At 48.0% G+C, this 12498-nt stretch overlaps 5 protein-coding genes across 5 annotated transcripts; 2 read left to right on the top strand and 3 right to left on the bottom strand.

The window, feature by feature from the left end:
• Positions 1–1344: 1344 nt before the first annotated feature.
• On the bottom strand, positions 1345–1824 carry Asppvi_008444 (uncharacterized protein; the record flags this gene model as incomplete). Its single annotated transcript, XM_043304313.1, has 1 exon — positions 1345–1824. One exon carries the CDS (start codon positions 1822–1824, stop codon positions 1345–1347), a length of 480 nt encoding a protein of 159 aa, XP_043160248.1.
• A 970-nt stretch (positions 1825–2794) lies between these two features.
• On the bottom strand, positions 2795–4003 carry Asppvi_008445 (uncharacterized protein; the record flags this gene model as incomplete). The annotated part of the gene is made up of 5 exons (XM_043304314.1): positions 2795–3063; positions 3114–3405; positions 3457–3504; positions 3557–3789; positions 3970–4003. 5 exons carry the CDS (start codon positions 4001–4003, stop codon positions 2795–2797), a joined length of 876 nt encoding a protein of 291 aa, XP_043160249.1.
• Positions 4004–4858: 855 nt separating this feature from the next.
• On the top strand, positions 4859–6216 carry Asppvi_008446 (flavin-containing monooxygenase; the record flags this gene model as incomplete). The annotated part of the gene is made up of 2 exons (XM_043304315.1): positions 4859–5479; positions 5542–6216. The coding sequence occupies 2 exons, from the start codon at positions 4859–4861 to the stop codon at positions 6214–6216; spliced, it is 1296 nt and encodes a 431-aa protein (XP_043160250.1).
• Positions 6217–7635: 1419 nt separating this feature from the next.
• Positions 7636–9242, top strand: Asppvi_008447 (MIP/aquaporin family protein; the record flags this gene model as incomplete). The annotated part of the gene is made up of 4 exons (XM_043304316.1): positions 7636–7651; positions 7714–8059; positions 8119–8407; positions 8463–9242. The coding sequence occupies 4 exons, from the start codon at positions 7636–7638 to the stop codon at positions 9240–9242; spliced, it is 1431 nt and encodes a 476-aa protein (XP_043160251.1).
• A 915-nt stretch (positions 9243–10157) lies between these two features.
• On the bottom strand, positions 10158–11105 carry Asppvi_008448 (uncharacterized protein; the record flags this gene model as incomplete). Its single annotated transcript, XM_043304317.1, has 1 exon — positions 10158–11105. The coding sequence occupies one exon, from the start codon at positions 11103–11105 to the stop codon at positions 10158–10160; it is 948 nt and encodes a 315-aa protein (XP_043160252.1).
• Positions 11106–12498: the final 1393 nt, after the last annotated feature.

Genomic DNA, 12498 nt, shown 5'->3' on the forward strand with positions numbered 1-12498 from the left:
TGTGCCAGGCGCGGGCCACTATTATCGGTGGCTTTGCTCAACTTTGGAATATTGTTGTCAGCTTCGTATTGGCTCTGATTTTTTCACCTCCACCATACTCCACGAATTCAGCCCAGCTGGGCTATCTGAACACAGGGCCGGTTGTTCAGGGCTTCAATCTAGCCTTGCATGTGGCTATATATCTGATCGAGTCACCCAGTTTATGAGCATAAAGAACTTTGGAGCTTTTGAGCTCGAGTTTCGCCTTTTAGTAATCCTCCCCTTCCTGGGAGCGGAAAGGAATCGAACTGCGCCCAGAGAGCCTGATTCTGTGGCCTTCTTCGAGCAGAAAGGCCTATTTCAGGGGAGATGCTGACCGCGTCAGGTAAACAATAATCAGTCTGTTCGTTTGTTGGTAGGTCAATGAAAGCGGACTTCGAGCCCGGGTTAATTGGCTTGCAGTCATCAGGGTCAATAGGTTCAACGCTACCGCGTGCATTCTTCGAAGGTGTTTCGATAATACGGTCTTCTGGCGGGACCTCTTCGTCGATGCCATCGTTGAGAGCAAGGTAGTCAATTCGCCGAGCTCGATGTGGCCGTTTGAGTTGAGACCCTATAAAATCATCCATCGCACGGCTCAAGAGTTGTTTCTTTGAGAAAACGCGCCTAAATTGAACCACATTTTCGCGTAGTCATGCGACGCGCTTGTATAACAAAGTCTCGGCAAAGTTTACGAATAATACGAATCGAATACAAATAAAGTTACCCAACTAGCTAGTCGAATACGAATAATGAGCTGAAGGAAATCTACGAATACGAATAAGAAAAATCCTTATTCGTGTGCAGCCCTATCAGGATCATATCCTGAATAAACTTGCGTGGAAGAGGGCAGGTTTGGTGCCATCCCGCCCTAGTGCTTTGGTAATGGCTGTGCGTGTATTTGAGGTGGATGAAGAGTGAAGGACAAGCAGTATATATCCATGTGGCAGATAAAAAAATTAATGGAATGATCCGAAACAAGAGAACCGTACAAAACGTTCCAAAAGAATGAGCTTTTGTCTCAGGTCTTACCCACCTGCTAGCAGCGGAATCATATTGGACGATAGTCAACCCTCTTATGAAAAGCACGAAGGCCCGAAACGAGACCCCAGAAGTGGAAATACTTCAGCAGAAAGTGGCATAGCCTGGCTTTAGCTGCCGCCCAGCATAGGCAGATGCAGGTAACTTCAGGAACAAGTCAACTTATTGAAAGGATCCGAGAGTGGCGTCGAGTTATTCTTAAAATCAAGCAGGAACGAGGCAGCCACGTTCGGGTCAGTACAGTTGATCTCATTGGCCGAGTTCCAAAATATCTTGAGGATCCATTCAGTTTTCTGCCCCCAGGCGTAGATTTTTTGCATGAACTTGGTGGTGTGGTCGCAGGGAATGGGATTCGGACATGCTCCCGTGTGGCCCCGGTGCGATCTCGGTAATCCACAAAGGCTTGTCGTTCCACTTCTGGTGGAAAGCGTTGATTCGATCTTTGGCTTCTTCGACGGTTTTGTTATAGATATGGATGTTGTATGCTGAGAAGAAGTCTTGGCAACTGCAGTTACCATAGAACTCAGGAAGCCAGGTGAGCTTTCCGAAGGCCGGCACGGGTGCGATGAATTTTGTATGGTTTCCGCGTTTGTGCAACAATGGTTTAATAAGATTGGCGGCTTCTTCAGGTTGCAATATGACTTTTCTCGGATTCGAGCCATAAAGGTTGTCGGGCTTGTTGAATGTGAGCATGAAATCTGGCGGATTTGGGCCGTTAACCACGTCAATAGCGTGCTGAATAGACGTATTGTTGTTGCCTAGCATTGGGATTTGCTTGTCCTCGAGTCCAAAATCGAACGTAAGCCAATTGGAAGCGGAATGGATCTTCTCCCATCGCTGTTTGTATAGCCACCGTAACCGGTGTTAAAGACAACGTTCACAAGCCCATCTGAGCACTTCGCCGCTGCCCCTTGAATGGTCGATATTCCGAGTATGGCCATGGGCATCACGAGCGATATTGCAGAAGTCAAACGCATCTTTGAATTGCTTCTGGAATAGTACCTGATGGCGCTTTGTTCTTGGTTATCGATAGTCAATGAGTGATTCAAGTTGTCAAGAAAGCTGCTCGATGGACAAAAAACAGAATTTATAGATGATTCAAATAGAAGCTCCGGCCACTTCAGGCCAGCCGAGTGAATCACCACCCTGGACATTCCGCKGTAGCTTCTGAGTCTATCATTTCTTCTTTTGAAGCCCGCTTCAGCTGAGATGATCAAGGTTTCCCATCACTGAGCCCATTACAGGACAGCATTTGCTTCATCTGGGGTGCCTAAGGCCCACTATAATCCAAGCCACTGTAAAGCAGCGATTCCTAGACATATAAGCAATGGAAGATCCCTGTATTTATTAAGTTGAATCAAGCTTGCAACGCAATGCTGTCAGTGTAGCTGAGGTTGACCGTACACCAGGGTTGCAATTGTCGAGTATCGCTAGATCTGGCCAATCGCTAAGCACAACGCCCACTGCCATCATGCCTCAGGAACATAGAGAGGGGGTCATTCTACAGCATACATTGCCTCAAGAAGAGGGCTGGAAGGATAGGCGCAGCCGTCGCTGCCAGCGAGAAAGTTATCGAACACCAAATATTATTTAGTAGAGTGGCATATTCGGAACTTCTGGGCTAACCATAAACAGCATGACAGATTCAAACCAAGCTACGTCTTGTACGAAACAATCAAGTCTTACTAAGGCTTCCAAGCCTTTAGTATTAACTCCAGTGGACCGCTTTCAAAGCCTAAGGTTTCCCAGTCCAGGCCTCGGTCAAAAAGTCCTCGGCCGTAGTAAACTCATAGTCATGCAGTAGCTGGTTCCATTCATCTGAGGCCTTGAAGCATCCACCAGAGATCCCTAGCAAGATACCTGAAACCACCGTTTTAGAGAGCGTATCGCTCACTAGTTCAGGAGGTATTGCAGGGTGGCTGAATCTCGGCGTCCACGACGCTGACCATGCCCCACTCTCCAAATCCCGTGGCTTCACAGTCTCAATTTGGAAAGGCTGACCACCTGATTCTGGTGTTAGTTGCCTCTGTCATAGGAATCGTCTGGACTCATACCGCGGACTTTCTCCCCAACGGAGATTAGTTGCTTCAGGGATATATCAGTGCCTTTGACGCCCCCAACCACAGGCCACTTGCCCTCAAAGCTAATAGCTCTAGCAACGACTTGTGCAAGATCCTGCACTTTCGTGAGCGTGACATAGATTTGGTCATAGTTCTCTGGCACAATGGCTCGGCGGTTGTTAAAATCGAATGGAAGTTCCGTCTGATGAAGGTGGGCTGCAGACTTGAAGGGGGTCGTGAGATAGTTTATAAATAAACCTGGCTGGAATAGTGTGTACTCGAGAACCTGTTGATTATAATTAAGATGTGTGCGCGTCTTCCTGTTATGGGCGCTTACAGTCTGCTGCCTGTTCTGCTCTTCGAGATATCGCCGAGTTTCTTCCTTCTAAGCATACCAGCGCATATATTCCAAACTAGATCTGAGCAGGGTCAAATACTGCACGCAATATCGGAGGTTGAATAACTGACGTAGCCCATTCGCTGGGAGCAAATCGTTTTACACCGGCTCGCACGGCAGCATCGATGAGATTTTTTTGTGCCATGCTTCTTGGGTCATCTTGTATAACGACAAATGACAGCAGAGTATGGACTCCACGAAGGGTTTCTTCCCATTCTTTTGGGTTGTTGTAGTCCTCCTGTGCCCAGTCTACGCCTGGTGTAACCTCGTGAGCTTGGTCAGTTAAAAGCCTAAGCTACTGAAGCAGAAAAACTGTACCCATTCATTCCTGGACAGAACTATAATATCATGCTTTTGAGAAACAAGGACCTCTATGACCTCACGTGCAACGCCTACTAACGCTTTAAGTGATGCTGCAAAAGAATCCATGATTAGGTACTTATTAGAACTTACTGCTGGTGCCACCTGCAACCGCAACTTTGACCATTTCAACGAGATATGAACAGCGTACCAGGGATAATATCCTTTCTAGGCACGTAGGGAAAATCGTATACTTGACGCTGCAGTTTTTTTCATTTATGTGAGGGGGGTTCTGCCCGATTTCATCCGAGAGGGGGTAGATCTGCAGTGGACTGGAGGCCTAAGGCGTCCAATGAATAGCAGGAAAACCGATCTAACTCTCCGAGCAGCTATATCGAATATGCCCTATTTCTTTTGTATATACGCTGCGTATAATTAGATAAGTACAGTGACTGACCACAAGTATTTGTACCCTAGTATCTCTGCTTCCTGACCGCCTTATCCACACAGCCTACTTCCCTCTACGACTGCCGGACGCTTAGCATTGATCTGGACATAGATTTGCATTAACTACAATGCCGCGTAGAGCAGAAGAGATTATAAGCGACGAAGAATGGTACAAGAAATATCAGTCAGAGCTCAACGGAAATTGGAGGTTTGAAGCGTGGCAGAAAATCTGGCAGAATGTTGGGAAAGTACTTAGGTTCAGATACATAGAGGATCGCCACTGTACAGTGTTCCATAACCAAGTTTTCAACCACTCTGACGAAGACATAATATTCTGCTAGTCAAAAGATTTATCTACGTCCTGCATGATGCATGGTTATTCATGTGTTCAGGTTAGTCGATGGACCCTTGCACAGCCGAGGCAGTCTGACGAAGTCTGAAAAATTCACAGTCAGTGAAGCTTCTCTAATTCTTTCTCTTACCTTCTTTAACATATATCCTGCAGTCACTCTCACTGAGTGTGCAGCTGTGAAAATTATCCTCTTCAGCCTGTGAATCCGAAGTTGCGTGGGTCCACATTCATCCTTTTCTCATAATGTCGTCCACTTTGCAAGACCAACCAATAGAGCTAGATGCAGTCATTGCGGGAGCGGGGTTCTCCGGCATCTATATTCTTCATAGGCTCAGGGACGGATTAAAATTAAACTCCAAAATCCTTGGAGCCGGCCCCGATGTAGGTTGGACTTGGTATTGGAATACCTACCCCGGGGCTCGCGTGGATTGCCCCGCCCCGGTATATGCATTTGGGATAGAGGAAGTCTGGAAGAACTGGACTTGGTCAGATCCAGAGCAGAAAGAGTTGGGCGCTTATTTCCGCCACGTCGACGAAGTGCTTTCGGTGAGGAAAGACTGCATTTTCAACGCGCGGATCACTGCCTGCGGACCATTTCAATCCAGCGATGGAAAGTGGACGGTGCAGACCGAGAACGGCATCAGGGCGGTCGCAAAGTACTTTATTCCGGCAATCGGCTTCACGACCCAGCAGTACATCCCCGACTGGAAAGGTCTGGAGGATTTCCAGGGCATCATTCACCATACCTCGACCTGGCCGCAGGAGCCTGTCGATGTTAGAGGGAAGCGCGTCGCGGTCATTGGCTCCGGATCGACGGGGCTACAAATTACCCAGGAATGGGCCAAGGAGGCCACGGAGACCTTTGTATTCCAGCGAACCCCGAGTCTCGCCCTGCCCATGCGCCAGCAGAAGCTTGACAAACGCAGCCAAGAGCGGATGAGAGACGAGACGGCCGATCTCTTTTGAACCCGGAAGGGAACCGCGCGGCGTATGACTACTGGGCCAAGCGAACCCGCGAGCGCATCCACGACCCGGTCAAACGCGACTTGTTGGAACCTCTAGAGCCACCACATCCATTTGGGACCAAGCCTCCCTCGCTAGAACAGGACTACTATGAGCAGTTCAATAAGGCCAATGTCCACCTCGTCAATACAAAGGAGCATCCCATTGTGCAGCGGACACCGCAAGGTATCATGACCGACGATGGCAAGGTATTCGAGGTGGACATCATCGCTCTTGCAACAGGCTTTGACGCGACGACTGGCGGCCTGGCCAAAATGGGCATTCAAGACGTGAACGGCGTGAAACTGAGTGAGCGCTGGCGAGACGGAGTCTTGACCTTCCAGGGCCTCATGGTGCCAGGCTTTCCCAATATGTTCCTGCCGTACTCTGTCCATGCTCCGAGCCCATTCTCGAACGGCCCGGTGGGCATTGAGTTCCAAGCCGACTTTATTCGGGACATTACATTTGAAAAATTGAAGGGAGAGAAAATCGAATATATCGACCCGAGTCCCGAGGGGGCTCAGGCATGGAAGGCGGAGATGGAATTCATCGCTAATATGACGCTATCCGAAGGCGAAGTCGTGGTACATGGGTGCTAATATCCCAGGCAAAAAGGTAGAATTGCTCAGTCTACTATTTTGGTGGAATACCGCGCTATCGAGAGAAGTGTGCAGAAGCATTTAACAAGTTTTCAGAGACTTTTGTTGTGTGCCAGGCCTAGATAACTTGCATGAATCAATTAAATGTCTACTATTCGTATATACTACAAATTTTTTTTTTTTTTTTCCTTTTTTGATTTGTGTCTCCTATAGAATCCGGTTTTAGATTAATACCTGATATTTTATTTCATATATATGTAGATACAATTATTCTCTACCTATATATATATAAATATATCCCTATCTAGGCCTAGATTAGGCTAGATAAGCTTATTAATTCTTAGACGCCTTAGTCCATGTGTGTAAACAAGCCGGAGGTTAACTGCTTAAGGCCCAGGGGTTCCTAGCCAGCGAGAGGCCGTCAACTAGGCTGCGAGTCACTGCTATGATTACGGTGTTTTGAGATGATATAGGTTCACTAAGTAAAATGTATGTATTCTAACGATTAGAACGAATCGCTTTTGTTCTCTCAAAGCTGTTTGTTTCCTATACATGGAGTTCGGAGAAACTATCAAACGAGGCCTGCAACGGAGGCTCGCGCTGCTCGCCACGTGACACTGTGGGTCGGATCAGGCCTACCTAGATCCAACCCAAACTTCGAATTGGGTGGGTCGGATGTGAATTTCCGGACTGGGTCAGCCAATCTCATCCTGTAGCAAGAAAACCTAGCGCAAACAACATACGTAAGAGAGAATGCGGCCCCGCCTCCAGACTCCCCACCCCCACAAAGACGGCAGGGAATTCCAGCCAGCCATTATCATGAACAGTGGGGTTTGAAGAACCAAATTTACATCGACATACAACTTCCCCAAGGTTAGAGAAGCCTTCTTATTAAGTGATAAGATTATACTCCGTTACCTGATATACACTTGGAAGCGCTTATTCACAACGTGCTTCGAACTCTTTTGTTCAGAGATCTTCTGTCCAAGAGGGGGAAGCAAGCATTAGGTTTTATTATATGCTGAAAGTTCAAGTGGAAATGCCAGAGGAAGAATATTAAAATAAGGGAAGGGCGTCAGGTTTCATTATATGCTGAAAGTCAAAACTGAAGTGCCAAGGGAACAAGGTATCAAATATGGGGCCATCAAGCTAGGAAGTGACGCAGGTAAATTCCAGAATCTATACAACTCACAATGGAGGCTGAAATTCAGCCAGATCTTGAGGAAGTATAACAATGCTACGCACTCTTGACGTATGCCACGCAGCAGAGTAAATTCCCCAGATATTTTAGAGAGGCATCGAGTACCTCTGATCCGATTCTATTCACCTGAACCTGCCACGATCTTTCAAAGTATTTCCAACTTTTGAAAGCGAATGCATCCTCAGCAAACCAAGGCACCAAGAGTTTGAAACAATACAATGTCACTAGCAGAAGGTAGGGTGGCATCGTCGATTATTCCCTAAAGCGATCATTTGGCTTTGCTAACATGATGACAGATGATTTAGGACACTCTCAGTCGCATCTGCATAGATCCGCGCTTAGGTCCACAAGTCGGCGCCCCAGAGATGACCCTCCAGCTGCTACAGAAGACTTCAGGCCGGATCAGCGGTACAAGGGCTACGCATCGAGCGACTACGCGAGTAACAATCCCTGGTACGGTCAGCCTCGGTCATCACCAGTTTTTGGTCTAGCAGAGTCCCTTCCGCACACGGTGAGGCATGGCCAGGCCAGTCGGCATGACAAGCGAGAACACGAGGCACGCTATAAACGTGAACCCGATGTCGAGAAGGGAGAAGGGCGTGGAGAAGGACAGGGAGAGGGTTACCAGAGAGGCAGACATAGGTAAAGTCAAAAGGACTGGAAAGTTTTGTGATCGGTCTAAAGCTTATTCAGATTCATAGGGACGCTGCGCGCTTGGGTTCGCAAGATGCTGCGGCGGAAGAGAAATTAGATAGGGTATCATCCGAGAAGCGACGCTCCGAATTGGATGCCGATGAACCTCAATCGCCGAAAATAAGACCAAAGAACAAAAAAGAAGCTGCAGAAGAGGGAAAAAAGGGAAAAAAGGAGGAGGGAAAAGAAGAAGAAGAAGAAGAAGCAGAGAACCGGCAAGCTAGCTATGACCGGCATAGGAATGCTTTTGCTCAATTTAGAGCACGATATCCGGAGATACTCGCTGAGTATCTTGCTGTGAGTGAACCGATACAGGGGATGTATAGCGCTTCATTACTGACCTACATCCCAGACAACAATCACAGTCTTCCTTGCAATTTGCGGGAACCTCAGTTACAGGTTCAATCGGTCCTACGGCACCTTCGAGACCCTGTGCTGGACAAATGGCCTCGCAACAATGGCTGGAATATACCTGGCAGGTGGGGTTAGCGGTGCACACATAAACCCCATTATTTCCATCGTGCTGGCAGTGTATCGCGGCTTCCCATGGCATAAAGTATGGGTCTACATGCTGGCTCAGCTGTTTGGCAGTCTCACAGCTGGCGGGCTCGCATATTCGGTCTATCACGATGCCATCCACACCAATGACCCAGGTCTGACAAGCTTGACCGGTCAATCATTCTATACGATCCCCAAGAGGGAAATCAGTGTTTCCTCGGCTTTTTGGAGCGAGTTTATCTCCATTGCAACATTTGTCTGCATCGTCTTTGCCCTCGGGGATGACCAAAACTCTCCGCCTGGTGCGGGTATGAATGCTCTGATCATCGGATTCGTCTCTACATTGATCGGTCTCACTTTAGGTTACAATACCGGACCATGTATGAACCCGATGAGAGACATGGCAACTAGACTCGTCGCACTGATGGTTGGCTATGGACCGCAAACTTTCCAAAACTGGTGGTGGATAGGTGGCTGCTGGGGAGGAGACTTGGCGGGCGCCATGACTGGAGCGGCGGTGTACGATATCTTTATCTTCACTGGCTCTGAAAGCCCGGTCAACTACCTATGGCCAACAATGCAGGAGGTGGTGGACAAGCTTAAGCGCATTGTGAGACTCAGGTGGAAGGGATAGAATGGGATCGTGCTTCCAGCACAGACGAGGAGCTTCTCCTGCAGGGAAGTCCTTTTCATAACCATAACTACCACCACCCACCCTCGGATATGAAGGATTCCGGCGATCCATATCTGCGTGCAAAGTCTATATTTGTGAAGTGGTTTAAGAGAATAAAAATTATGTATGGAGTGACAACTCTTTTCTTGGAGGTGGTACAGCGCGTCCTAGAGATGGATGATGGACATCAGGAGGCGTGAGGGAAGCCATTGTTGGTGGGGGTGGACTACTGTAGAAGTGAATGGAATGAGCAGCAGGTACTGTGCCAGTATTGGGCACTCTGGCAGAAACAGAGATGCGCCATGAGTCTGGAGAAGATGACGTGGACGGCGTTTCTGTGAGGTCGGAATACTCCAAGGTAGTAAGTATATGACAAGCCGTGACCAAACAGATACAGGGGTTCGATGCCCCGAGCATTGAAGTGACGGTAACCGACCCAGATACCTTTCCTCGTAGTAGAGGTAGTGATGGATGAATCTCGGTAATACTCCCCGTGTCAACCCTACTTTTAATATGATCACCTCTCCTATTGATGAGACATTATAGTGTTTGGGGTGTAACGCGGAATTTGTTGACGGTGACGTTATAGACTGGGACTCTCAGACCATAGATTTCTAGTCCGCGCTCGAGTTACCCCCAACAGAGACACTGGACATGGCATAGATTGCAGTGGTCTTCTAGGCGGTTCAAATCGAGGTTTTGCTAGACGGCGCACATCTCCCAAATAACAGTGAAAGCCTGGTGAGATCTCAAGTCTCCTGTACGCAGCCAATTATCTCAGTGGAGAGCCTCTTTGAATTCAGCAGGTGATAATGTATTCTCAGGTGAAGCCAGAGGAACACAGGCAGCTCCTGCCAGATGAACACGAAATCCCCATTATACCCCTGCTCTAATACATTTAATTAGCTCATCTTCCAGCTCTGCAAAGCCATCTAGAATCATGATAACATCCTTCCACTTTCCATGTACAGCCAGATATTGGGCCTTCCCAGCCAACAATGCCTGTTGCTCCATGATTCCAGCAGCGTCGGTTAGGCCAGCCTCGGCCAAAAAGTCCCTAGCATCTAGGTAGCGCCTCGCCGCCAGTGGGAATGTGAATGGAGCGAGGTCGTTCACCACGCTAGGAACCGCTGCTGCCACAGCCTCTGCCGTCAATCGCAACGCCGAAACCCCACCGAAGCAATCAGGAAACTTAACTTCATCCTCAATCTGCTTGCGAATCATGTAAACCGTCCGTGCAACCATCTCTGCGCGGGGGACATGATCAACGCGGCGGAAATGGGAACGGAACACAAATGGCTGGTCAATGTACTCTACACCTTCGCCGCGCCATGCCTCGACAAATTCCGCCACTGGTAGAACCACCGCTGGATAGCCCGCTGGGTCGTGCAGCAAAACCGTACCGTTGTCGTCATCCACTTTCATCACAGCGACGAAGTGATCCGCTCCGCTTAGCGTCTTGTAGTCGGGGTTGTAAGTGAGGTGGCCCATATTTAGAGGGCCAGCGAGTACAGGCCCATGGGCCACAGCTTCACGCAGCGAAGACAGTGCTGAAGGCGGATCTCCGCCGCGGTGGTTCTCGCACTCCCAGCCCATTGTTTTAAGAGCCTGAGTAATGCCTTCGTCTGGTGTAATGTATGGATTACTGAAGAAAGAAAGCGGCCCAGTTTTAAGATTGATGAACAGTTTACCGAAGGGCATCAGTGTAAGACACTCAATAAAACCAGCCGAGGGTAGTGACTGCGGTTCGTAGCCTGAAGCAAGGAGAACCATGTAAAGGCTGTAGGCGTAACAATAAGAACCGCTACCAGTATAGGAGAGCATGGTTAATTCAAAGAGAGATTTAGAATGTATACTTTGGCACAACAAGGTAGGTTCATAGATTCAGTCGGTTGTAAGTCAAGTTGAGGGTTGTATATATTTCAGTTTCAACCAAGAAAATTAGGCAGCAATATTTCGCAGTAATTACGTGGAGATCAAGACAGCAGGGATCTGGAAGTGACCCTGATCATGGCTGTCGATGACATTTTGGAAGTCTCAAAGATGCAAGATTGTGTACAGGTATCACAGGGTATTTTAACAATAGAACTACTAATAAAAAACAAGCCCTGTAGACCGGCTTGGGTTCACCACCTCCCCAAGTACGGCATATACCAAATCGTGTGAGCTACTCAGACTCAAAGCTGGTTGCCTCTCGTCCTTAGCCATTGCCATAGCTGTCGAAGAAATCACGCGCATGACGGTGGCGCGCTTCTTCTAGTACTCGTTAATAGTCTCAAATATTGCAAGCCGGCATAAAGACGACGAGGTGTCCAGCGAATGCCGGGGCCTGAACAACGCTGAACTTTCTACATGATATACTACCAAAAAGGGGGGGTTTTGTAATAACAACTCGTGGTTCCATTGAAAGGAGAGGGCCAAAAAGGGAAGATTAGCTTATACAATATACAAAAGACCCGCTGCTTCTTTCCAGTTAAGTGCATCTTCTACCAAGCATATGCGCGAAAAAGTTATAATGGCTAGCAACAACTCCTTAGGCTTGCCACTCATTCCTGAGCTAAAAAGATATTGGCGCTGGACCTCTTTGATTATCTAACTTTGATATATCCAAGACTGGTGCCGATCTAAGCCCAATGAAGCCGCACAGGCACTGTTATGTGGTTCTCTTTCAGCAGGACAGGTCTGAGGTGGAACAATTATTGTTCAATTTTCAGACTGATTTACTTCCTGAGATTTTCTATGAGGTTCAATAAACATATATGACCGCAAGATCCATCTCACATAACATCTCTTCCAGTATACAATACCTTCACCCCTGCGCACATGAATTAGGATAGTGAGAATGAGCGCAACCCTTTCCTTCTAGGTCTCTATTTGGAGCCCAGGTTTATATACAGCTATGGAAACTGGGAGTGTGCAGAAGTGTGTCCATCTTGAATAACGGGAACCTGCGTACCTAGCGAGTACTTCACTGAGGTTAATATGGAGCACACATGAAAACTCTGACTTGGCAGTGCTTTGACTCACTTCAAACTCGCTGGTGCCGGTCCTTGGCTTGCAGATCTGCCTTGAGGGAAGTTGTATTCATCCTCCCAGCGCTCCTTGGCGGCAAGAAGTGGTCCCCATTCCTTTCTCACGTCCTTAACATGTCGTTTCAGTTTCGTGAACAGGCTTTGACACGGTGATCGCTTGAAACATCTAGAGATGAAGTATCGCT

The sequence above is a fragment of the Aspergillus pseudoviridinutans genome (genome assembly GCF_018340605.1).
Source record: "Aspergillus pseudoviridinutans IFM 55266 DNA, scaffold_5, whole genome shotgun sequence".
NCBI classification, from domain to species: Eukaryota; Fungi; Ascomycota; class Eurotiomycetes; order Eurotiales; family Aspergillaceae; genus Aspergillus; species Aspergillus pseudoviridinutans.